Genomic DNA, 23384 nt, shown 5'->3' with positions numbered 1-23384 from the left:
GGGCCCGGGGAGCCCCTGGGCAGCACCCGCGTTCCCGCCGGCGCCCCGTGTCAGCACCTCCAGGACCCGCTGAGCGGGTGGGTCCCGCCCCCCGGCTGGTGTTCCCGGCGCCGTTGTTATGCAAATGAGCGGCGGGCTCTCCCGGGACTCAGGGTGCTGGGGAGCGGAGCTGGGCACCCCGACGTTTGCACAGCGACTTCTGCCGGCTCCCCGCGGGCAGACGGCCGGGAGGAGGCCGTGCGGGTAAATACGGTACCGCGCTCCCCGCATTCGGTTTCCGAGCGCAGGCCTGGGAGCCGCTCTGAGGCCGCCGTCCGCTGCGAGCCCGGGCTCCCGGCTCCCGGAGAGGGTGTCCCGGCCCGAGTGGCCCGTCTGCTCCCTCCCGCTTGGGTCTGAGCCTCCCCGCGCGCGAGGGGGCGGGCGACCCCGGGATCGGGCCGGGGCGGCGAGGCGCTTGCGCGGGGATCGGGCCTCCGCCGGCCACGCGCTTCCCGGCAGCCCCGGTACCGGCGCCGCGGTTTCTGGGCGTGCGCGGAGCGGGCGCGCTCTGGCCGCGCAGCCTCGACGCCGACCCGGCCTGGTCGGACCCCAGACAGCGCCCCCTCCTGGGACCAAGGCTGGGGCGCGCCGAGGCAGCACGGCCGGGGGGCGGGGAGGGGGGGCGGGGGATGGACGGAAAGGCACCGATCGGATCAGAGCCGCCGAGGTTCCCCGAAGTCCACCGGCCGCCAGGAGGCCGGACCCTGCCGGCGCCGGCGCCGTTTCCCCGCGGAATCCCACGCGGCTGCCCAGGGCCGGCCGCCGCCCAGCGGCCCCGCTTTGCCCTCCCCCGCGGAGGGCGCTGGGCCGGCGGACGCCTCTGCTCCCCGACTCTCCCGGAGGCCCGGGTCGTCGTCGCCAAGGACCAGGCAGGCTCTCCTGCCCCGCGTCCTGACCTCTCCCTGGAGCTCTTCCCCGCGTGAACCCCGGGGAGGAGACGGCACTGGCGGGGGCCTCGGGTTCAGAACTTGCTCGAGGTCCCTGGAGCCCTCGCAGAGCCACTTCCATTCCTTCCGCTTGGGGGCGGGCGGCGAGGGAGCCGGAGTCCGAGGCTTCCCGGCAGCTTCCCCGGCGGGAGAGCCGGTGGGACGTGGACAGGGAGGCGACCAGCGGACCAGCCAGGCTGGCGGCCGAAGTGCCAACCCTGGCGGAGCTGGGGTTCGAGGGAGCTCGGCGCCCTCGCTGAGCAGGGGCGCTGGGACCGCCCTTCTAAGCCGCACTCCGCTCAGCCTCCCTCGGCGTCTGCCCTGGGAGATGCCCGCTCCCCGCCTCCCCCGACGGTGACGCTCTGGGAGGGGAGGGGGCGCCCGCGGGCTATGCGGACTAACCGCCAGGCCGAGGGTCTTTCCGTGCAGACGCAATCGGGGCCACACTCTCCACGGGGCATCTGGCAGCGCAGGGAACGGCGCAGGGGCGTGGACGACAGCCGCAGAGCACCGCGCGTCCGGCCCAGGGGGTCCGATAGCGCCCGCGCCTCCGAGGAAGCGCTGTGGCCTTGACCCCGAGGCCACCCATGCGTCTCTGCCACACACCCACCTCCCGAGCTATGCCTAGGCCATGGGGTCTGACCCATCTCCAGCGGCGACGGGAACGGAGCGCCCACCCAAGCGGGGACCCATCGGCTCTGGAACCCCATCCACTCCGCGGGACAGTCACGGGGTGCAGCTGCCTGGTTCTCCTGCACCCCCACGGCCAAGGGTGCCTCCCCGCATTTCATAAGCAACACCAGGCGGCCTTCGGGAGAGATTTGGATGGGGGCACATTGCCGGTGCGAGCTCCGCAGGTGCTTTGGCCCAGAGCCTGTCTGTGGGCCCAGTGCAGACTCTGTCTAAGGAGCACACCGGGCCGTTCCCTGTGCAGGTCGGTGGGCACCGGCTCCCTCTTTGAGGGCCGGAGGGACAGGCTGACACTGGGCCCCCCAACCAGACCCACTAACCTGGTCCCAGGTCGCGGATGCTGGCGACACTGACGGAATGAGCACCCACCGCGCGCCGCCTGTGCCTGAGGGTGGTGTGTTTACACCCCACCTGCGCAGCCCTCCTTCCGACCGCAGGGCAAGCGCAGTTACTCTCCCTTTTTAAAATCATCATGGGAACGGAAGCACAGAGTGGTTAAGGTACTCGCACAAGGGCACACAGCTATTAAGTGGATTGGAACCCAGGCAGGCTGGTCCTAGAGCCCACATTTTAACCATTGAGCTCTATGATGCAGGGATAACAAAGACTTCCACCAGCCTCCAGCCTCCAGCCTCCAGCCTCCAGCGGGGGGTGAACGGCTCCTAGAATCCCTGCCCCGACAGCTGTTCCAGCCTCATCTTTGTTGCCAACCGTATCCCTGCTGAGCAGGACCAGGATGCTGATTCTGGCAATGACCCTGGCCTTGGGGCCATCCTGGGAGTCTTCCCTTGAAGTCCTCCTTTAAGCCCTGGAGGAACAGAAGTGCCCGCTGGGCCCAGAGCCCGCTGTGGGTGTTGGAGGCTGGGCTAGGCTCCCAGCAGAAGCCCTGCTCTGTGCCCTTGGGCGGGTTACTTGGTCTCACCGAAGAGTTTGCTCACCTACGGAACCGGAACCGGGAGAAAGGACTCGCGCTTCCCTGGTGGTTGTGGATCTTAAGGGGGGAAACGCAGGCGCCATCCAGCGGCTCAGTAAAGGCTGTTTGTGGGGAGGGGCTGCTATGCCTCCCGTGGAGGCCCACGAGGGGCTTGGTTTGGGTTCCTGGGATTTCAGGGGCGAAAGGGAAGGCGCTGTGTCCTCTGGAGGGAGTGTGGGCTGTGGGAAATCCCTGCAGCCGCCAGCCCTCTGTCTTGCAGAGTTCTAGTGACTCTCTAGCAAGGACAGCCGGAGTGCCTGCTTGGGAGAAGGGGGACAGGAGAGGTGGGACGTCTTGCTCGGGGATCAAGTAGAAGCTGGAGCCCAGACCAGACACCTCAGCAGCCTTGGGGGCAGTCACTGGCCAGCCTGCCCAGGCCGGGTCTTTGCACTTCTCTGCAGGGTGCCGTGGGCGATCAGCGCCCCGCCGGTGTCCGGCTGGGGTGGGAGAATGCCGGGCCGCTCCAGAGCTGCTCCGAGTCAGCCATGGGCCCAGTAGCTGCACCGAGGCCACCGCCCCGTGGCCATGCCTTGGAGCCACCGGTGCTCACCTCACTGCCGCCTGCCCACACGCCTGAGGCCAATGGTTGGGTTCCAGATCCGCCGCGTCTGTGGCAAAGACCAAGCAGGTCCGACGCCCGCCAAGCCACGGAGTTGACACGCTCCCAAAGAACGAGCTGAGGCCTGACCTCCCCCTGGGGCGAGAGGATGCGCTGGGGCTTGCTGGTCTGGCGGGCGACCCAGGAGCCCAGCGCCTCACCCGGGCCACCCCTTCCCGCCCCTCTGATGTGGCCAAACTTCGGCCTTGCTTCCCAGGCAGGGGCTGGGTGCCCTGGCAGCCGGTACCCAGAGGCCTAAGATGGCCCCGGTGCGAATGAGGCCGGAGTAGGGAGCACAAAGTCTAGACACCTTCCAGGGTCGGGCAGGTTCCCGGTGTTGGGGAGCAGGTTGGAGGTCCTTGGTGGGGAAAGGAAGTCGAAGGTGTGTGCCCAAGTCACCAAAATGAGTGCAGAACCAGGGAGGAGACCCCGGGGTCCAGGAGACAGGTGCCCCAGGTGGGCCAGCGCCTGCATTTCCGCCTACAAAGAAACTGGGTTCCTTCCGAGAGCCAGGGGGTGGCAGGAGGCTGCTGAGAGCATCGCCGACAATTTCCTTCCTAAAAATGCGATCTGAGAGCTTTTGATTTCCACTTTCACTTCCCCCTGCCCCTGCCCCAACACACGCACTGTCTCCAAAGACACTCAAATTGCAGCCATATGGGGCTGAAGTCCTAGGAAGCAGTTACCTTATTTACTGCAGAGGCGGCGCACGCGAACCTGGCAGCCCGGCCACAGCCCAGCGGCCGGATGAGGGGCGGCGGTTCTCATTCTTGGAAACTTTGTTTTCACTCCCAGGAGGTGCACGTGGGACCGTCCAAGGTCTAACTTTGAAGGAGGACAGCGGGTGTGCGGGAAAGAGAAGGGAAGTGTGGAGAACTGAGCGATGGAGGAAACAGTAAGAAAGGTGGGGAGTCGGGCTCCGCGGGAGCGCCGGCTCCACACGCCCCACGCTGGCGCCCTCTCCTGGCACAGGCAGGCGCCCCTCCGCGCCCCGGGGAGGCCCGCGCTGCGGTGCTCTGTCTGCAGATCCATTTCTCAGATGCTACCTCTCAGTCGCTAGGCTGTTAGGGAGTCCAGGCCACCCCGGGGCCTGTGTGCACCTTCTCTGCAGCCCCGCTCTCCCGAGGACAGCTGAGCGGGAGAACCGGGGAGGCGAGGGGGGGTGGGGGGGGACGTCCCGCCCCCGGTCAGGGGTTGCTTTCCCGGAAGGACTGGGTTTGCTGCGACGAGGACCGGCCTGGTCTGGTCGCCCTCGGATTATTCTACACCCTGGGTCCTTCTGGATCGAGTTCCGCCCTGGCGACGGGCTCTGCAGGAATCCCCGACGTCTGCAAACGGAGACACCGCACACGCGATGATTTTGTGCAGAACAAGCGTGTTGGCCCCCAGACAGGAAGACAGGCGGGAAGGGGCGGCGGGGCAGCGGGGGAAAGGACTACAGACCGGCCCCTCCAGAGGAGGGAGCCCCGCGAGGCAGCGCCAGGGAGTTCCTCTCCCCACAGAGGCTTCCACGGCTCTTAGGCGAAGGAGCAAGGGAGGGAGGAGAGAGGTAGGAAGGAAGGAAGGAGTCGGGAAGGAGGGAGAGAAAAACGGAAAGAAGACAAACGCAGGGAGGGAGCGGCGCTAACTTTCTCAGCGTGAAACTGAAACCGGTGCGCGCCCGGGGTGGCGGGGGCACGCGCACGCCCTCCCGGGGACCGGGCTCCAGAAACGCCGTCTGCGGGGAGGCCGCGGCTCTGGGCGGCGCAGGCCCAGGGGCTGGGGGAGAGCGGGAGGCGAGGCGGGTCTGGTCCTCAGCCGCGTCGGGTGGCGCCCTCCCTCCAGCCTCCGAGGGGCCCGGGGAGGCAGCCCGAGGAGCCGGGGCCGCGGCGGGCGGAGGACTCCGGGAGGGGCGAGCGGCGTGCGCAGACACTCGGCGGCCGGGGCGGAGGGTGGGCTTTCTCTGGGCGGGGAAACCAGACACTTAGAGGCGGCTGAGACCGACTTTATTTTTACTGCCCGAACTGTTGGAAAGTATTTAAGCTTAAACAGAAACAGCTGTATCGCTGGCACCGGCCAACGAAACTATTTGTTACCGGGAATGACTTTTTATGATGAAGGACACGGCCGTCGGCGGCCTCTCGCGAGTCGCCGGGGCGGTCTGGGCGCCGCCGTCTCGCTGTTCCTTAGGACCGAGTGGCCCGAGGGATGAGACTGCGGACCCAGCTCCCACCTCGGAAAGTTTGGGAACAAGACCAAGACCTGGAACCCCGCGTTTGCAGGGGTGGGGGCGGGGAGGGCGAGGGAAGGTGGGCTCGGAGCCGGGTTGTCCCCCGGGACTAGGGCCGCGCTGCGCCCGCCGCCCGCGCGCACCCAGCGTTGGACGGGCGGCCGGTTTTCCGCTCGGGGCTTCCTGCTCCTGGGAGTCAGGCTTCTTGGATCGCTTTTGCGCGCTCTCTCTGTCTCTCTCCCACCCCATCCCTCTCCAAAGGAAACAGCCTTCACTCAAGTTTATCGTCGATGTTGTAACTAAATCGTGGGTTCCCGGGAGTGAGTGCTGGGCCTGCAGTCGGGGCGGTGAGAGAAGAGGGTCGGGGAGAGCTGGGCCCAGACTTGGTCCGCTGTGCCCGCCGCCGCCCCCGCCATGGTCTCCGCAGGCTGAGCCAGCGCTCGTGTGCACACCCGAGCCGCCCGCGGCCCGGCCCGGGCCCCCCAGCCGGGCCCCGCCATCTTCGCCCCAGAGCCCCTCTCGTTTCACTCGCAATGGACCCCGCCACGCGCCGCTCCGCATTTTCTCGCCGAGTGAATGTCGCGCACGTCGGGAAGAGCCGTGGACAGGAAGTGCGTGACTCGGCCCCGCAGGTCGCCCGGGTCCAGGACACCGGGACGCACGCCCAGCCCCACTCTCCACTCCTAGCCAAGCTCTGGGCTCTGCCTCGGTGGTCGACGCCCTCCCCCAACACACCCAGGCTCGGGGCCGGGGCGGGTGGGCTGAGGCTGGCGACACTAGGACCGGAGGCTGGCGGGCACGAGCAGCGCGGGCTGGCGGCAGGGGCAGGTGGCTGCGGGCGTGGGGACGGGTCGGGACGCGGGGAGAAGGCGCGCGACATCCCTCCGCGGGGTCCCGGGGCGCGGGGAGGCTCGGGCTGGAAGAGTAGGTCCCTCCTGGGTCTGCATTCGGCTTCCGAGCTGGGGGCGAGCTCTCGAGCCCAGCCCGGCTCGCAGGGCCCGGAGGGTGGCCGAGGGCAGGGCTGCGCGACAGGAGACGGAGACACAGGCACATTGATTTGTTAGCAGGATGGGGCTGGCGGCGGCGGGGGAGGCCGTTGCTATGGAGACCGAAGGTCGGGTGTGCGCTCACGGGGAGGGGCTGGGAGGGAAGCGGGCGAGGGGCGCGTCGCCGGCTCCCGGGGTCCGGGCGCGGCCCAGGGCGCCCCAGCACCTGTGCATTGTGCATTGTGCGGCGCGAGCGACGGGGGGAGGGAGGGGAGGGCGCGAGCCTGGGCAGTGGGGGCGGGGCGGGGGTCTGCCGAGGGGGCGGGGCCTAGCTGACACGGCCGCGGGGGTCCCAGCGAGAGCTGTGGGGAACCCGGCGCGTCGGAGGGACCTCTTAGCGGAGGGGGAAGGGGCCCAGGCGAAGACACAGGGCGGACGGCCCCTCTAGCCAGCCCGGCAGACTGACAGCAGCCGGGCCGCCCTCCCCGCGACGTCACTTCCGGCGGCGGCCCCCACCCCCTTGCGCTCAGTCCCTGGAGTTGCCTCGGACTCCGCCCCCTGGCGATTGGAACGCGGGTCACGTAGCAACGCGGGCAGAAAGGGAGAGGGGCGTGGTCCGGCGCTCGCCCAATCAGCGCGCGGGGGAGCAGGCCCCCCCCCCCCGTCCGCTCGGCTTTAGCAACGTCGTTAGCAACACGTGGGGCGGGAGGAAGCGCTGGGCGGCCGGGGAGGGGGGAGCGGAGAGCAGGCGGGAGGCGGGGAGGGAGCGAGCGCGCAGGAGGGGGAGGAGAACTGACGTCAGCGGGAGAGTATTATGGTCTGTCGTGCGCTGGCTGCTGCTTTTCTGCTCCTGGAAGCAGCCAAGGGGGGAAGCGGCGAGTCAACATGGAGCTTTCAGCGGTTGGGGAGCGGGTGTTCGCGGCCGAAGCCCTACTGAAACGGCGCATACGGAAAGTAGGTGCCCCTGGGCCTGGGGCCGAGGCCGGCGAGCCCTCCCCTCCTGGCCCAGGTTCCCTTCCCCTGCTGCAGCCCAGCTTCCCTTCCCCCAGGTCCCAGCAGCGGCCGCGGCCGTGGCGGCGGCGGCGGCGGCGGCGGCTCTGAGCCCAAGCGCTTTCCTTAGACTTGCAGCGATGCACAGATTGCATGAGTGGGGGGCGGGGTGGGGGTGAATGCCGGTGCATGCACTTCGTGCAGCGTTTCGTGCAGGGGGCGATGCGGTGGACTCGTGCCTTTCGCGACAGGATTTCACGCATTCATTTGGTGCATGCATTTTTTTGCATGTATTTCTTGTGTCCTCGTCATGCCTTTCTCCCGTGCACACACACATTTCCCCCTTTGCATCCACAGGGACGCATGGAATACCTCGTGAAATGGAAGGGCTGGTCGCAGAAGTAAGTAGGTTATATGCAGTGCTCAAACCCAGACTGTTATTCGGGAGGTTTCTTTCTTCCTCTTTTTCCCCTTTATGTCGAAATGCAATACAATGCCAGGAGAAAAGTTATAGACAGACACACACCCGCTGCTCTTACCCTGTCCCCGGGCCTGACGCCCCTTCTTCCTGCACCCCTCCAGGTACAGCACATGGGAGCCGGAAGAAAACATCCTGGATGCTCGCCTGCTCGCAGCCTTTGAGGAAAGGTACAGGCCCGTCCAAGCCTCTGCTGCTTCTCCCTTAGGAACAAGGAGGCGGCTTCTCTCCAGCCTGGACCGCAGTCCCATCCTGTCTCCTTACTCACACACGCCTTTCCCACCTCCTTTCTCCAGGGAACGAGAGATGGAGCTCTATGGCCCCAAAAAGCGAGGACCCAAACCCAAAACCTTCCTCCTCAAGGTAGGATGGCCTTGTCCAGTGGTGGACAGCGATGTTGACCCTGCGGGCTGGTGAACCAGTGGGGTGCCCACACACTTTGTCTATTTGTAATCTAGGAGGGAATCCCCAGACAGGCCGTGGACCAGGTCAGTGGCTGTGCCAAGGGGTGTCTTGCGGGGGAGGGTCTTAGCCACCCTAGAATTCCTGCCCCCCCCCCCCAGCCATCCCAAATAGAGAGATAGTAAAATACAAGAGGTGTGCTTGCGACGAATGGCTGATCCCAGAGGACTCCCTACCCTTCCCCCTAGACTGCCTCCCCTAAGCCCCACCCCCACCCATACAGAAATTCCGAGGCATCTGAGGGGGAAACCCAGAGGCTGTCTGGGAGAGGGGTGCTGGGGAGGTGGGTGGGCAGGGCCTTGCTCCGCTGTTGACACCGCCCTTCTCGGTAGGCCCAGGCCAAGGCAAAGGCCAAGACTTACGAGTTCCGAAGAGACTCTGCGCGGGGCCTCCGGATCCCTTACCCCGGCCGCTCACCCCAGGACCTGGCTTCTACTTCCCGTGCCCGGGAGGGCCTTCGGAACATGGGCCTGTCCCCGCCCGGGAGCAGCAGCAGCACCAGCAGTACCTGCCGCGTGGAGCCCCCTCGGGACCGTGACAGGGACCACAGGGACCGGGATCGAGAGAGGGAGAGGGAACGTGAGAGGGATCGTGAGCGTGATCGGGGCGCCAGCCGCGTGGATGACAAGCCCAGCTCGCCAGGGGACAGCTCCAAGAAGAGAGGCCCCAAGCCCCGGAAGGAGCTGCTGGACCCCGCGCAGAGGCCCTTGGGAGAAGCCAGCGATGGCCTGGGAGATTACCTCAAGAACAGGAAGCTGGAGGATGCCTCCTCCGGGGCAGGAAAGTTCCCTGCCGGCCACAGCGTGATCCAGCTGGCCCGGAGGCAGGACTCCGACCTGGCCCAGTGCGGGGTGGCCAGCCCCGGCCCTGCCGAGGCCACAGGCAAACTGGCCATGGACACCTTTCCCGCCAGGGTCATAAAGCACAGGGCCGCTTTCCTGGAGGCCAAAGGCCAGAGTGCCCTGGACCCTGGTGGCCCCCGGGTCCGGCATGCCTCAGGCACCCCCGGCTCTGTGGGAGGCTTGTATCGGGACATGGGGGCTCAGGGGGGCAGGCCCTCTCTCATCGCCAGGATCCCAGTGGCCAGAATTCTGGGGGACCCCGAGGAAGAGTCCTGGAGTCCTTCTCTGACCAACCTGGAGAAGGTGGTTGTCACCGACGTGACCTCAAACTTTTTGACCGTCACCATTAAGGAAAGTAACACGGACCAAGGCTTTTTTAAAGAGAAAAGATGAATTGCTGGGTGGGTGACCCCAGGATAAGAGAGCAGGAGAGAGAGTGAGAGCGCAAACTTGGCATAAATGATGCTTTTTATTTCTGGGTGGGAGGCAGCCTTCGGGCTCCCCCCCCCCAACTTCACACAGCCCACCCCTTCATTCCTCCTTCCTCCCTATCAGTTTTGGTTGGAAGATTATTTCTAGAGTTATATTTTCTATTAGATGTAAATATGTTATTTAAGAAAAAAATATCTAAATATATATATTTCAACTCTCGAAGTTGTTTTATTTAACAAGGAGAGAGAGACAGACTCAGTGTGGGTTAGCTGGGGCAGACAGGCTGCCATGGGGCAGGAGGGGCCCCTCAGCTCCCCAGGGGACTAGGGAGGTTGGGGACCTGGGTACTGGGCCTCTGGTGGTGTCTGGAGGGACTCAGCTGGCCCTCCCCTCCTCCCTTTTCCCACAGCCCCAGGGCAGACCCCTCCAACCAAGGCAAGGCCCAGGTTTGTTCTCTCTCCCCATTGGCCAGCCAGGCCAGCAAAAGATTGGCTCCCCAATCAGAAAATAGGGGGTGGGGTCAGTCTGTGTTTCCAATTTTTTTTTTTTAGATTAAGAAGTCTGGGGTGGGGGGGGAGGCAGAGTATTAACTTGAATCACTTTTCTTATGGGTGATTTTGAAGGTGAAAAGTCGCGGGTGGGTGGGGAGCAGCTGACTTCCCCCCCAGGACCACACCAGGAAATGCACTTTACGGGGATGTGTGTGTTACTCACGCAGATCGGATCGTGTGTATGTGTGTGTCATGTGGATAAAACTGCCCAGTTCCCTCCCTCCCTTTCCTTACTCCACAGAGAGAACAGAAACCCAGCGAATCTGTTTACATTCCCGAAATGCCAGGAGGAGCGGGGAGGATGGCGCGGCAGTGCCCAGAGCTGGAGACGGTCTCACCAGAATAGGGTTTGGGGTTGGACGTTTCCTTTCGCGTCTGCTAGCGTCTCGGGAGCAGAGCCGGGCCCCCAGTTCCCTGGAAGAGTTGGACTCGCCTCCCTCGCGGAGGGCGGGCCGCCAGCCCGGGACGGACAGACGCACGGCCAGACGGGCCCACCCGGCGGACCCACGGAGGGAGGCGCGGCAGAAGCGGGGCTTCGCGCCACGGCCCCGGCCTTGGGCTTGGCCTTGGCCTGGCTGCGGGTGCGGTGGCGGGTCTGGGCCCTGGCTGGGCGCCGGGCAGGACTCCCACCCCGGCGGCTCCCTCCGGCGGCGGGGCCAGGGGAGGAGGGGCGAGGCGAGGTTTCCATCCAAGAATGCGCATCAGAACTTTTGCTTTTCCCTCCCCGCCTTCTTAAAAGCAAAAGCTATAATTTATAGTCCTTTTCGATGCGCGGCGTTCTCTATTTGAACTCCACATTCAAACTCCGGCGAAGGGGAGGGAGGAGCGGGAGTTGGGGAGGAGACGGCCGCGGCGGGGGAGGCCGTGCGTGGCGGCAGGTCCCGGACGCCCCCGCCCCGGCGGCTCCTGACCACGCTGCGCTCCCAGGACGCAGACCGCGAGCCCCACGCGACTCAAAAGCACAAATCTGCCCCCTTTCTCCCTCCGAAGACTGATCCTGCGGCCTCCCCGCCCTTAAAGGGCCAGCGGAGACCCAACTTTTCAGCGTTCCTGGAGGGGGGGGGGGGGCGCGCTGGAGGAAGCACAGACCCGGGCGAGCGAGGCGGGGAGCAGGGCGAGGGGGAGCTTCTCATTGGGGGGACAGGGCGGGAACCCCAGCCTCGTGGCCCTCCGCACTGGGGTGTTCCCACCTCCTGCGCCTCAGCCTCTCTCTCCTCCAGACTTTCTTGCCTTGAGAGAGAGGGGGTGAAAGCAGAGTGGAACAGTGTATTACGTGACTTTGTTTGTTTTTGAATATTAAATGGCGCCTATAAAGGAACCCCTAGGAGGGGGATTTTTACCTGCTCACATTTGTAAACTGGTATTTTAGACTTTGTATGAGGAGCGCCGTGGACTGAGTGTATCTATGGAAATGCCGACGCTATTTTCAGATGAGACTTCATTGAAGGGACCTGCCTGGACCCGAGTGGACAGAAACTCGGGGACACGTGTCTTTACCTGGCTGCCTGCCTGTCCGCCCTCCCTCCTCCTTCCTCCCTTCCGGCCGCCTGTGCTCCTTCCTCCACCTCCCCCGGCCGGCCTGGCTCTGCCCCCGCGCCTTTGTCCGGCTGTCTGTCCCTGGCCGTGTGTCTCCTCCGCTCGCTGACCTGGGGACGGGGTAGGCAGGCCAGGGCTGTGGCTGGCGGCCGGCAACCGCTGGGACTGCGCGGGTCGGGTTTATTTAATTCTAAGGTTCGTGCAAATCTTGGATCGATCTCCGCCTCAGCTCAACAGTGAGGCTTCGGTACTTATCTTCTGCGGTCGTGAATGTCTGTCTGTATCCAATACGGCTTTTTACGTGTTTAAATATATACTTTGTAAATAGAGATGTCTCCGTCTTATTCCTTCTCTCCCCTCCCCCACCCACTGGAGCAGACGGACAGGGGACCCCCTCCCCTCCTCTCTCAATACTACCCCACTCCCCCACGCCCGCCCCCAGCAGCCCAGGGGGATCCCACCCCCAAAGGCCCTTCCCCAACTGGGGGAGCGCCAACTAGGGGGAGAGAGAGGTGGGCTTGGGAGGGAGGGGGAGGAGGAGGTCTCGGCTTCCCTCGCCTACCTAGTGCATTTCTCTGGGACCCAGCAGAACTCGGGGACCCCGGGAGGGTGGGCGCGACTTCTGCGTCCCCCCTTCCTCTGACGGGTCTGCCCCACCGAGGTCCACCCCCCAGGCCCCATGTTGCCCGTCCCCCCCAAGGTCGGAGCTCCTCCCCCGCGCTCCGGGGCGCTCCGGCCTGCTCCCAGTCCAGTCGTGGGACCCGCCCCCCAGCCTCGACTGCTCTCCCCGAAATGCAGGCCTCTCGCCTATTGATTGAGGAATTGAATTCGCGGGTATTGCTAGGCAACTGGCTGCTCCAAGCGGCGCAGGGCGAACTGATGTGATTAGTGAACCCGGAGCTGCCGCGCGCTCCCCGCGAGCCCCTACAGCCTCTCCCTCTGTCCCGGCCTTCTTGGGGGGCGGAACCGGGAGGACCGGATCTCAGGGTGGGGGTGGAGGTTCCCGGCCTTCCTGGCCGCAGTGGGGGCGGGGTCGTGAAACCCGCGCAGGACAGCCGCTCTCAGGGTCCCCAAAGTGGCCGTCGCATGGAACCCATCCACCCCGAGCCCCGCAGACGGCGCCCCGAGAACAAGCGCGGATCCAGGAGCCCTGGCCCAGCGCGAAGGGAGGGGCGTGTCTCCTCTTATCTCCTTCTCTCGGCCAACAAGTCGGGGCGCTCTCCTCGCCTCCTCCCCCCCCTTCTATGACCTGCGTGGGAGGACGGGAGGGAGGGAAGGAGGGAGCTGCGGGCTGGGGCTGCGGGTCACCGAGCGCTGAGTGCCCGTGGGCTGTGCGGGCCGCGCCCCGGGGTAAAGTCAGTGGGCGGGAGTGGAGGGCTCCGTGGAGGGCGCAGCGGGCGGTCACCCCCAAGCCTCGGCCCTGCTGCTCCGCCAAACTCCCTCCCGCGTGGCTCCGGGTGCTGGGGCGGCGCAGTGGGCGCCCCTCGGCCCGTTCCCCGGCTGGTTGGCCGCCACCGACGTTCGCTTGGACCGGGAGCTCCTAACTCGGGTTTGGTTCGCTGGGCAGATTCTCCAGGAAAGCGCCCGGGTGTGGAGGCCCCGGCCGCGGTGCCGCCTCCCATCCCACCCGACGCTCCTCTGCGCCCCGAGGGCAGGGTCGGCTCGGGCAGCCGCCACCAGCGCGGAGCCGGCCGGGCCCACACCGGCTGAACTGGAATGTTTATGGCTTTTCCGTTTGTCTAGGATCCCCATCGAGGCCCTGTGCTGTGCAAAGGAAGCCCCCACGGCCCACAGTCCTGCCCAGCACGTTGGAGGCTCGCACCCCGGTTTCTCCTTCTCACTGAGAAGTTCCCCGCCCAGAGGAGGCCTTGGACGGGCCTGGAGCGCGCGACGGAGATGCTGGGGCTTGACGGTGCTCCACAGCGGCGCCCAGCCTCGGGGCCTGGACACCGGGAGAGGGGCCGTGGGCTGTGCCCGGGGTTCTCTTCCAGAGACTTCGAAAACAGGGGCAGCTGGGAGCCCGTTCGGGCCGTGGGGGCGCGGGTCCTGCAGTTCGGTTCCCGCGGGTAGCTCAGAGCCGGGAGCCGGGAACTTCCCCCGCGCGCCCGAAGCGCCAGCGGCCGGCACTTGGCAGGACGCGCGCGCCCTCTAGAGGCGATGGCCTTAGCCCCTCTCCCCGGGCCGCCCTTGCCTCTCTGGGTCGCGAAAGGAGCAGGGCCGGCCTCCTCTGCCCCACCCAAGCGGGCACCGTGCGCGCCCCCTCTGCGGCCAGGGCTCCGAGCGGGAGGATGGAGGGGACGCGGTGTCCAGCCGCCGGATCCCCGTCTGGGGGCCTGGATGTGCGGATCATGCCTGGCGCCTTCGGACCTGGGGGGTCCGGGCCCAGCCCTCAGGCCGGGTCGGACCCCTTGGCGACCCAGCCGGTTCTTCTGGGAAGGCGGTGGATGAGGCGGCAAACTCAGCAGCGCATAAAAGTAACAAAGGCCGGTGTGGACCTTGGCCCGAACCCATCTGTCCGAGGCTCCGTATAAATTACTCCCAGGAAAGCCTGGCTCGCTACCGGGGTGCCCGTGTGTGTGTGTGTGTGTGTGTGTGTGTATGTATGTGTATGTGTGTGTATGTGTGCCTGTGTGTGTGTATGTGTGTGTGTGCAGCATCGGCTCCCACTGCCAGTTTGCTCCTTCCCAGCCCCCCCAGCCCCTCTCTGCAGCTCGCAACACCCCAGGACAGGACGCTAGGGTGGTCCCTGCACACTTTCCCCAACACAAACCTGCTCCAGCCTCTGAAGGCGAAACAAAAGACAAGCCGGCAGCCTCCTGCGCAGAATCTGATTTCAAATCCGCAGGCTGGGCTTGCACTTCTAGCTGCAGTGGGAACCTCCCAAATGAAGGCATCCGGGCCTTTGCCCCAAGCCAGGGTGGCCGACAGGAGGCCCAGCTCCACTTGGCTTCAAGGGCGCTGAAATGTGTGAATAAATTCATGCCGAGGGTGCTGCGGCCTTGAAGGGACCAGGGAAGGCTCTTTAGGAAGCAAGTCATCTGTCGTGGGCCTGGGTCAGGCCTCGCAGCAGCCGCTCATGCAGAGCTCGGCGGGCTCTGCAGCAATCCCCCGGAATTTTATTGCTGTGTCCTTTTAAAGTGTTACCACATGTGGTGGGTTCAAGCCCAGCTTCCCAAAGGCAGCACCTCTGGATGCTGGGGGAGGGGAGGCGCGGGGCTGTTTCAACCTAAAGTACCCGTTTCTGGGAGATTGTCTCAAAGTGGGTTCATGAAGTATCACAGCGTCTGGGCCTCTAGCGCTGGATGCCGGTGGCAACACTCACCCCTGACACCCCCCCCCACCCCCCCGTTGTGCCCCATGTCCCCTGGGATGCCAAACCACTCTTTGTGAAACGCTGGTACAGGGACTCACTTCTATAATCGACCACACACCTTTGCTTAGGAAAAAAAACCCTTTTCTGCACCCCAGAAAGGTGGCCACGCCTCCCCCAGAGCCCCAGATCCCCCTCCTTCTAGTCTGTCACGTTGGAGGATTTTGCCTCAAGAAGGGGCAAGTGAAGACACTGGTGTTTCCAGGCACCACTCACGACACACAACAGGCTAAGTAAAAAAAAATTTTTTTATTGATACACTAAGTGAAAAGGCAAAGGTCTGACACATTTGCTAATGTCTTTCCCCTGCAAAATAAATTAACATGTCTAAAAAACCCCCTGCAACCTATTGCTAGTGTTAGTTTCCCAAAAATACTACAAAATGCACAGAATTTTTAGATGCATGTGAGCAAAAATTTGGCCATCTAGGCACTACCTTTCCCAGGCTCCCACCCTGTCCTCCAAACCTTGGTGGGCTTCCTGGGGGAGGCATTTCCTTTCACTGGTTGGTCCTGTTTGAATTTGGGGGCTGGGCTGCTGTCCTGTATCAACAAACACCTTAGGTTTCCCAGGGAAGTAACATACCCACTCTTGTTCTCTTTTAAGAAAGCAAACAGCCACAGTGTAAAGCAATTAAAAGTGGTATACACAAATAACTTGGCTTTTTCTTTTAATTAAAAAACACACAAATCAAGCCAATGATTGGCACTGGCCCATAGCACTGGTCTTTCCCCAAAGTTTACCCCCAATGAAACCTCCAGTGAGGCCCAGGCCCTCTGAAAGTCAGGTCAGAATTCCGAGTGTAACCAAAACAAGGAGCACTCTTTTTGGTACCAAAAATATACGTATAAAAATATGCCAGCCCCCGAAGAGGGCAGGCCGGTTACTTCTTCCCACCCAGTCACAGAAGCAGATGGGACAGGACCGGACACCCATTCCACGCGCACTGTGCTTTCTGCGTGGCAGGAGCCCCTGCGGATCGAGGAAATCTCACGCTGGACGTGTGACCGATGCCTAGATACACGCATACGCGCACACACACATAGCAGCAAATAAAACAGGACTTTTATTAATTGGTAAACATGGCGCCCAGCTCGGAGCACCTGGGCCGGCTCCAGCAGAGGCGGTCACACCTGCGTCCACTCACGCACACACCGCACGGAGTCAGGGCACCCAGGAAACACACCGCACGGCAAGGCAGGGTGGCCGGGAGCAAGGTGTTTGCCGGTTCAAACTTTGGGATTGAAACAGCTGGTGAACAGAAAGGCACGGCATTCGCTGGGTCTCGAGACCTGGCTGCTGGGGCTGCAGGCCGCCCACAGGCTGGGGGGGGGGGGCGACTGTCAGCTGCCCTGTGGGGGAGGAACCCCTCTGATCACACCCAGGGGACAGCAGGGGAGGCCGGAGCCAGAGGCCCAGTATATGCTGGGACCCCTTCCTCCCCCGCCTGGGCGTGCAGGGGGCCATTTTCCCTTTACTGCCCACTTTCCAGTTTCAGCCTGGTGGTCAGGGACCCCTCGCCCTCGGCTGCCAAGGTGGGCACCATTCCCGCAGCAGCCGGCGGGGCTGCCGCGTTCAAGCCCCAGCTCCTGTGGAGACCCCGCAGTGGGGCCCTGGACACAGGCTGTCCCCAAAGGCACACAGTTCAAACAGATTTGGCTACAAAGTCCGTGTCCTATTTGGCACGGAGGGCGGGGCTGGGAGTGGGGAAGGGGGTGGAGGTGTAGCAGGCGCGCCCTGGGGAACAGCCTGTGTCAGCCGGATCTCCAGCAGTCAGGGCCCCACACGGCTGGCTGACTTAACCAATCATTGGAAAAAACACCGAGTCCCCCAAAGCCCCCTTTTTGGCATTACAGACCCGGTGACGCCCCAGCTGGCCCACCTCTCCCGCGCCCAGGACAGCTCCCCGGGGCCTCCGCCTGGCGAGCCACTCTGATTTTGCCCCGCACCCCCAACGCACAGGCAGGCAGACAGCTTCTCCGCTGGGAAGGACACGGAGCCCCCAGAGGTGGGGGGATTGTCAGGGGTGGTGGGCCCCCGCACAGCCAGCCAGCAGGCCCGGGCAGTTTGTGGGGCTGAGATGAGGACTGCGTGGCCCTGGCACAGGTGGCAGAAGGCAGGCAGCAGGAGCGACACCCTCTCCTCCTGCCCCCTAAACCCAGAGGCTGGCTCTCCAGGTGCAACAGCTCAGGGACTTGCCCAGCGCAGCGGCCCCAGGTTAGATAGCACCAAAGCAACCGCTCTAGGGTCCCTGCCTCCCCCACCCACACAGCCCTCAGCTGTCAGGGGAGGGGACAGCGACAGGGAGATGAAATCCCCTCCCCTGACAGCTCAGGCACAGTTCGGGGGGGGTTCTGACAGCAAGGCCACGGCTCCCCCCCATCTTAGTCCACCTGCCCTGGTGTGGTCCTCCAGGCCGGCTCCCCCCCCCCACCCCAATAGCCATGTGCCACCGGGCAGAACAGCCACGCTGGCCCAGAAGTTCCCTCCTGGAACACTGTGCCCCTGGGAACCAGGAGCCGTCACCACAGCCAGGAGGGCAGTTCCAAGATTTGGCTCGAGCTGCAGGGGGTGCCCAGACTTCCTGAGGCCACAGGGAAGCGAAGGCCGAGGTAGGAACGGGGCGGCCAGGCCCCAGCAAGGCATCGAGGTACAACCCGGCCCGACGCCCCAGGCAGGGGTGGGCCCGGGAGGCCTCCCGCCTGCCCTGGAGTGGCCTGGGGTGTGGGTCACTCACTGGAGCCAAACCGGAGGCCAGGGCGGGGCGGGGAGGCGGCGGCGGCCACGGACACAGCCACGGCGTCAGTAGTGCCGCAGGCTGAAGAAGCCCACGCTGGTGGGGGACTCCTTCACGGTGACCGTGATGAGGTTGGCGGTGACGTCGGTGACAAAGACGTGCTCGATGAGGCTGCGGGGGGGCTTCCAGTCCTGGCTGGTCTGCACCGACACCGACAAGCTCTGCTTGGCGCCGGGCGGCGAGGCCGAGTCCGGGTCCGAGTCTGAGCTGCTGTTCTCCTCGCCGGTGCTCATCTCTGACAGCGCGGCCGCTCTGCGTGCGTCGCCCGGGGCCCCAGGCCCCTCCTGCCCTCCGGGGGCCGCGCTGCCCTGGCCACAGTCCCTCTTCCCTGCGGGGGCGGGCAGCGCGGCAGCCCGGGAGGCCAGCTTCTCACTCTTGCTGGTGTCGGTCAGCACGCCGGCTCCGTTGCCCCCGGCGGGGCCAGCCCCAGCACCCTTCCCAGCGCCGGACACAGCGGCAGGGACACCCTTGGCGGCTGTGGCATGGCGAGCGACCATGCCCACCCCTGGCATGCCATTCTTGACGCTCTGTAAGTCCAAGACCTGGAGGCTCAGCTCCTGGGTGGGGGCAGGCTGAGGGCCCAGGCCACCGGCAGGCACCTTGCTGCTACTGTGGGCGTGCGGGGGCCCCCCGGCCCCCCCTTTTGGCTCCATCGCCCCACTGCCGGGGGCCTTTGGGAGCTTGCTTCCTGGGGGACTGAACCCCAGCTCGCCCTTCTGCGTCCTCACCTTGAGGTCCAGCCCGAGGCCACACTTGCCGGCGGCCTGGGCCTTGAGCGCCAGCCGGCTGGCGGCCTGGGCCTGGCTCTGGCTCACGCGGTTCATGTAGTGCACGATGGAGCTCTGCCAGCTGATGCCGCCGCGGCTGGGGCTGCCAGCCATGCCCTTCATCAGGCTGGCCAGGCTCTCGGGAGTGGCCAGGCTGCTGGGGCCACTGCAGGCCTCCTTGGCGTGGGCCTTCAGGGCCGCCAGGCCGGCCACGGGGGCACTGAGCGGAGGGGGCAGCTTGCCGGCCGGCGCCCCCAGGTCCTTCCTGGCGGTCTTCAGCACCCTGGCCAGGTTCACGGGCCTCCGGGCCGCCTTCTGCTCTGGGGGCAGGGGCTTGCGGCCCCGCTTCTTCCGGACAGGGTCCTTCAGCTCGGGCTTGGCCACCAGGATCTGCGCCTTCTTCTGCGGCACCGGGTGGGTCTCCCGGCCGCGGGGGCCCCTCTTGGCGTCTAGGTCGCTGTCCCCCTCTTCATCAGAGGAAGAGGAGGACGACGTGGAGGACGAGGAGGAGCTGCTGGACTTGCACTTGGAGGAGGTGTCCGGTTCCTGCAGAGACCCAGGGAAGGTGTCACCCTCTGTGGCCTGGTCCCTGGGTCCAGAGCACACACTCCCCCCCAGGGTGTCAGCCACGCTGAAGCCAGCACCTCCCGTCGCTTCCACACTAGAGGCAAACGGGGGGAGCGGGCTAAAAGCAGGAAAATGGCGCTGGCGGGCCTGGCTCAGTGGACAGAGCTTTGGCCTAAGGACTGAAGGGCCCTGGGTTCGATTCTGGTCAAGGGCCTGTGCCTGGTCGTGGCTCTGCAGGAGGCAACCAATTGATGGGCCTCTCTCTGTCTCCCTTCCTCCCTTCCACTTTCTCTAAAGATCAATGGAAATAAAGAAATAAAAATAGAAACCAATGGAGAAATATCCTCAGCTCAGGAGCCTGCGCTCGCTGCGACCCCACGCAGAGGCCTGGAGGCAGCAAGGAGGCGGCGGGAGGCCAGGGACCCCCTCCCCAAAGCCCTCAGCCCTCCCGCCTGCACCAGAGGGAGCAGCCAGAGCAGGCCTCGCCACCCACCTTGAGCTTGGCGAGCCGGCCGCAGGAGGACATCACGGCGAGCTTCCGCGGCCTGCCCCGGGGCCGCTTGCCTTTCTTCCGGTTCTGCACCTCCTTCTCCTGTTCCCTGAAGAGAATCACCATCGGGTCACAGAACCGCCCGCACACGGAACCCCATGGCCTCAAACCCCGTCCACTCCAGCCCAGCCCTCTGCAGCGCCCGTGGCGTTTGCACACCCCTCCATTCCACTGGCCTCGGGTAAAGACAAGTCGAAGAGAGCCGAGTGAACCCTGCACGTGAACAGCTTCGGTCTCTCCGACTCCGACTCCACGTACAGCACCCTGACCCAGGCCTTTCTGCAGGCAGAATGTCTCCGAATTCTAGAATGCCACGAGGGGTCGTTGTGGTCACGTGGCCCAATCGCCTCATTTCAAACCGGAGTCTAGGCCGAGTGAGGACCTGCCCCCAGCACCTCCCCCAACTACCCGCACAAAACCTGCAGGTCTGAGGAGCACAGAGAACCCACGGCTCTGCTGGCTCCGCACGCGGTCTTCCCAGGCCAGTGCCCTGCGCAGTCCCGCCTGTTCCCCTTCCCAAGACGCCCGGTTTCTGGATCCCACAGAGGCCGAGCTCGAAGCCCCAGGACGCCTTCAACCAGCCCCGACTCGGCCACGGCGACGAGAGATGCCTCCCAGCCCCTCGAGAGAGCCTGTGTTTCAGGCTACTGCCCATCCCCCGGGAAGAGGATCTATCTGGAGGGGTTTCCTGATGATTAAAACGGGCCGACGGCATCTCCCTGGGGCCTGGCAGGTGACCCTTACAGGGTCCAGTGAGCACCACCAGCCCGACCGGACACTCCGAGGCAGCCCGACCATCTCCTACGTAACCGCTAGCGCCCGGCCTCTGGCGGGACCTTCCGCCCATTTCCGGGAGAAAGAGCACCCACTGCCCCAGGATGTGACCCAGAGCACCAGCTTTACCTCTCTGGCCTCTTAGGGTCCGACAGCCCCATCTCGGTATCCTGCCCACCGACCCTGTTCCTTCTGCTGAACCCTAAGGAGCTCAGCCAGGACCACAGGCTCTCTGGTCAGTGTGGACACCCCCTCACGGTCTGGGACCTGAGCTATGGCCTCCCAAAGGCAGGAGGGCAAGCCTCTGCTCACCTGTCACCCCCCGCCCCCCCGCCTCAGGCCAGCTTTTCTCTCAGGCACCATCACAGCACCTCGGAGAAGCCCCAAGCCTTCTGCTGGACCCCAGCAGGGACAGCTGTCGAGCAGCTAATGGATCTGCCTCCATCGACAGACAGGCACTCCCCTGCCCAGTGCCCACACCTTCCCTGTCACGTGTGCTCCCGACAGCACCTCTGGACTCTCCTGCCGGTTGGGGTGGCCTGTCCATCGCCTGCCTCTCACCACCCCTTCCCTCGAGCACCTCAAGGCCTCTCTGTAATAAGGCTCCTTCCTAAACATAGAAATGGCACCTAGAATTACAGAAGCAGACTCGGCCCAGACTGGCCGGGGGCTGCCGCGTGCACGTGCTCGCTGGGCACCACTCGCCCGGCACAGTGTGTTCTGCAGCCCCGGGAAAAAGACGCACCCCGGCAGGCCCCTATGGCAGGCCCCGCCCGGCTGTGCGCTCCGTTCCCTCTCGGGGCCTCTCCTGCTCGGTGGCACCTCGCAGGGTGGGGAGTGCCCCAAGCCCGCAGTCCTAGCTGCCATCAGCCCTGTTTGCAAATTACTCAACAGAAAAAGGCAGGACTTTTGGTGAAGGAATCCAGACGGTTCCTTTAGGCAAGCCTGGCTCTCAGGAGCCCAACAGCAGCCCTGACTCGGGCTGGGCTCCGAGGTGGATACACAGCACTGGCCGCCTCCTACGGGGACTCAAAGTTTGCTCCACCTTTACAGACAGCCCTGGGGATGGCAGCAGGGAGCCCTGACAGCTGCTGTGGGACCCCTGGATGCCTGGGGCAGGCCCCGCCCCCTGCGTTCCCCCCCAGCGCCCCCTCCCCGCACCGCCCCCTCCTCACTTCTTCTGGAAGGCCAGCAGCAGCCACGGGTCCAGGATGTTCTCCTCCGGCTCCCAGCTGTTGTGTCTGGAAAAGCAAAGAGCAGGTCCCAGTAAACAGCAGCCACTTGAGAAAGCAGCCGATCGCTGATCGCTGCGGCCGGCAGTCCCGGAAGACCGACCCCAAGAAAGACCCCACTCGTGTCCAGGGTGAGCGCCTGGAAACCGGTTCGGAGGCCAGTGCCTTACCGTTAAACTCCAGGGGAAACTGCTACTTCAATCTCCCCCTCCCCGCTCCCCCCCCACCAATGAGCTCCCGCCTCAAGAGGGCTGGTCTCCCCACTGGGAGGAAAACAAATCCTGGTGAAAGGGAAGGCGGCGGAGGGAGCCCCAAACCCTGGCCCGGAGCCCGAGCGGGAAGGGAAGGCCGGGGGCACAGAGGCGCAGCCCAAAGACTGAAAACAACGTGGCTGGCGCCCCAGCAAGCGCGGGCCAGGCACCGGGAGGGGAAAGCGAAGAAACGTGGGGTTCGCCCGGGAATAAAGGGGAGACGGGTCTGCGCGAGCGGCGGTAAACAGAGCCCCCTCCGGGAGTGCCGAGTCCCCTCCCGCCCATAAAAAAAAAAAAAAAAAAGGCAGCCCTACCTTCATCAATAGACAGCTCAGGTTACAGCGGGGAACCCGGACCGGAGGAGGGGGGCGCGCGCCCACGGGGAGGGGGAGGCGTGCAGGGGGCGCGAGCAACAAATGGGCGCGGAGGCCCGCGCGGCGCAGGAGGCGGCGGCCGGGGGCGCAGGGAGCGGGGCTGGGCCGCGACCCGAGGGGGGCCCGAGGAGAAGCCGCCAGCCCCGCACTCCCCGGGTTTGTAAACAAAGGGCTCTCCCTTGCAGCCGGGGCGCCCCCTCCCCGCCGGCTGGAGGAGCCCGCGGGACCCCGCGAACTTCCCGCGCTGGGCGCAGACCCTCCCCCCCAACCGCCAACTCCGTGGCGCCGAGGGTCTTCCCTCTCCCCGGGGCCGAGGGGCCCGGGCGGGAAGGCGGCCTCGCGCGGTGGGGGACTCACTTGGAGGACCAGCCGCGCCACTTGACCAGGTACTCCAGCTTGCCCTGCGGGGAGAAAGGGGCGCGTGAGCGGGCGGCGGGCGGCGGGCGGGGGGCGCGGGCCCAGCAGGGCCGGCCGGGCCGCACGCACCTTGCGGAGCCGCTTGCTCAGGATGCACTCGGCGGCGAAGACCTGCTCGCCCACGCTGCTCAGCTCCTCCATGCTGCCGCGCCCGCGTCCCCCTCCGCGGCGCCCGCCGCTCCCGCACCGCCGCTCCGCCGCGCGCCCGCCGCCGCACACAAAGCACCGCCCCCGCCCGCGCAGGGCCCGCCCCGCGCACGCGCAGCGCCGCCGCGCCCCCCACGGCGCCGCGCCCCGCCCCGCGGTCCGGCCAATCCGGCGCCGGCCAATGAGCGCGCGCGGGCGGGGCGTGGGCGGGGCGCGCATTGTTCGCGGCGAGCTCGGCCTCGTGTCCACGGCCGGGGTCCGCGCGGGCGCCGGACGGGGTTGGGCTGGCTGGACCCCCTCGCGCGGGAATCCCAGGGCGCGGCCGGGGGACCGCGCTCGGGTGGGGGCGGGGGCGGGGACGGGGTGCGCCGCGGGGCTACGGACCCGGGAAGTCGCCGGCTGAGTCCGGCTCGGCCCCCGGGACGC

The 23384-nt window shown here is 65.4% G+C and overlaps 2 protein-coding genes across 5 annotated transcripts; one reads left to right on the top strand and one right to left on the bottom strand.

Annotated features, from left to right (window-relative positions):
* The first annotated feature begins 5533 nt into the window (after window positions 1-5533).
* On the top strand, window positions 5534-9847 carry CBX8 (chromobox 8). Of its 3 annotated transcripts, none has more exons than XM_059671443.1 (6): window positions 5534-6263; window positions 7769-7812; window positions 7994-8059; window positions 8186-8252; window positions 8348-8377; window positions 8684-9847. In XM_059671443.1, the coding sequence occupies exons 2-6, from the start codon at window positions 7775-7777 to the stop codon at window positions 9584-9586; spliced, it is 1104 nt and encodes a 367-aa protein (XP_059527426.1). In that variant the 5' UTR covers window positions 5534-6263; window positions 7769-7774; the 3' UTR covers window positions 9587-9847. The 3 variants fall into 3 exon arrangements, with proteins under 3 accessions (XP_059527426.1, XP_059527424.1, XP_059527425.1); XM_059671441.1 differs by lacking the exon at window positions 5534-6263 and adding an exon at window positions 7202-7375; XM_059671442.1 differs by lacking the exons at window positions 5534-6263; window positions 8348-8377 and adding an exon at window positions 7202-7375.
* A 5469-nt stretch (window positions 9848-15316) lies between these two features.
* CBX2 (chromobox 2) lies at window positions 15317-23040 on the bottom strand. 2 transcript variants are annotated; one of them, XM_059671437.1, is made up of 5 exons: window positions 22881-23040; window positions 22752-22795; window positions 21713-21778; window positions 19707-19812; window positions 15317-19192 (listed from the first exon to the last, which is right to left on the bottom strand). In XM_059671437.1, the coding sequence occupies exons 1-5, from the start codon at window positions 22950-22952 to the stop codon at window positions 17885-17887; spliced, it is 1596 nt and encodes a 531-aa protein (XP_059527420.1). In that variant the 5' UTR covers window positions 22953-23040; the 3' UTR covers window positions 15317-17884. The 2 variants fall into 2 exon arrangements, with proteins under 2 accessions (XP_059527420.1, XP_059527421.1); XM_059671438.1 differs by lacking the exons at window positions 22752-22795; window positions 22881-23040 and adding an exon at window positions 22335-22738.
* Window positions 23041-23384: the final 344 nt, after the last annotated feature.

The sequence above is a fragment of the Myotis daubentonii genome, chromosome 16 (assembly GCF_963259705.1).
Source record: "Myotis daubentonii chromosome 16, mMyoDau2.1, whole genome shotgun sequence".
Lineage (NCBI taxonomy): Eukaryota > Metazoa > Chordata > Mammalia > Chiroptera > Vespertilionidae > Myotis > Myotis daubentonii.
Note: the sequence above shows the minus strand (reverse complement) of the source record. Positions and strands in the feature narration are given on the sequence as shown.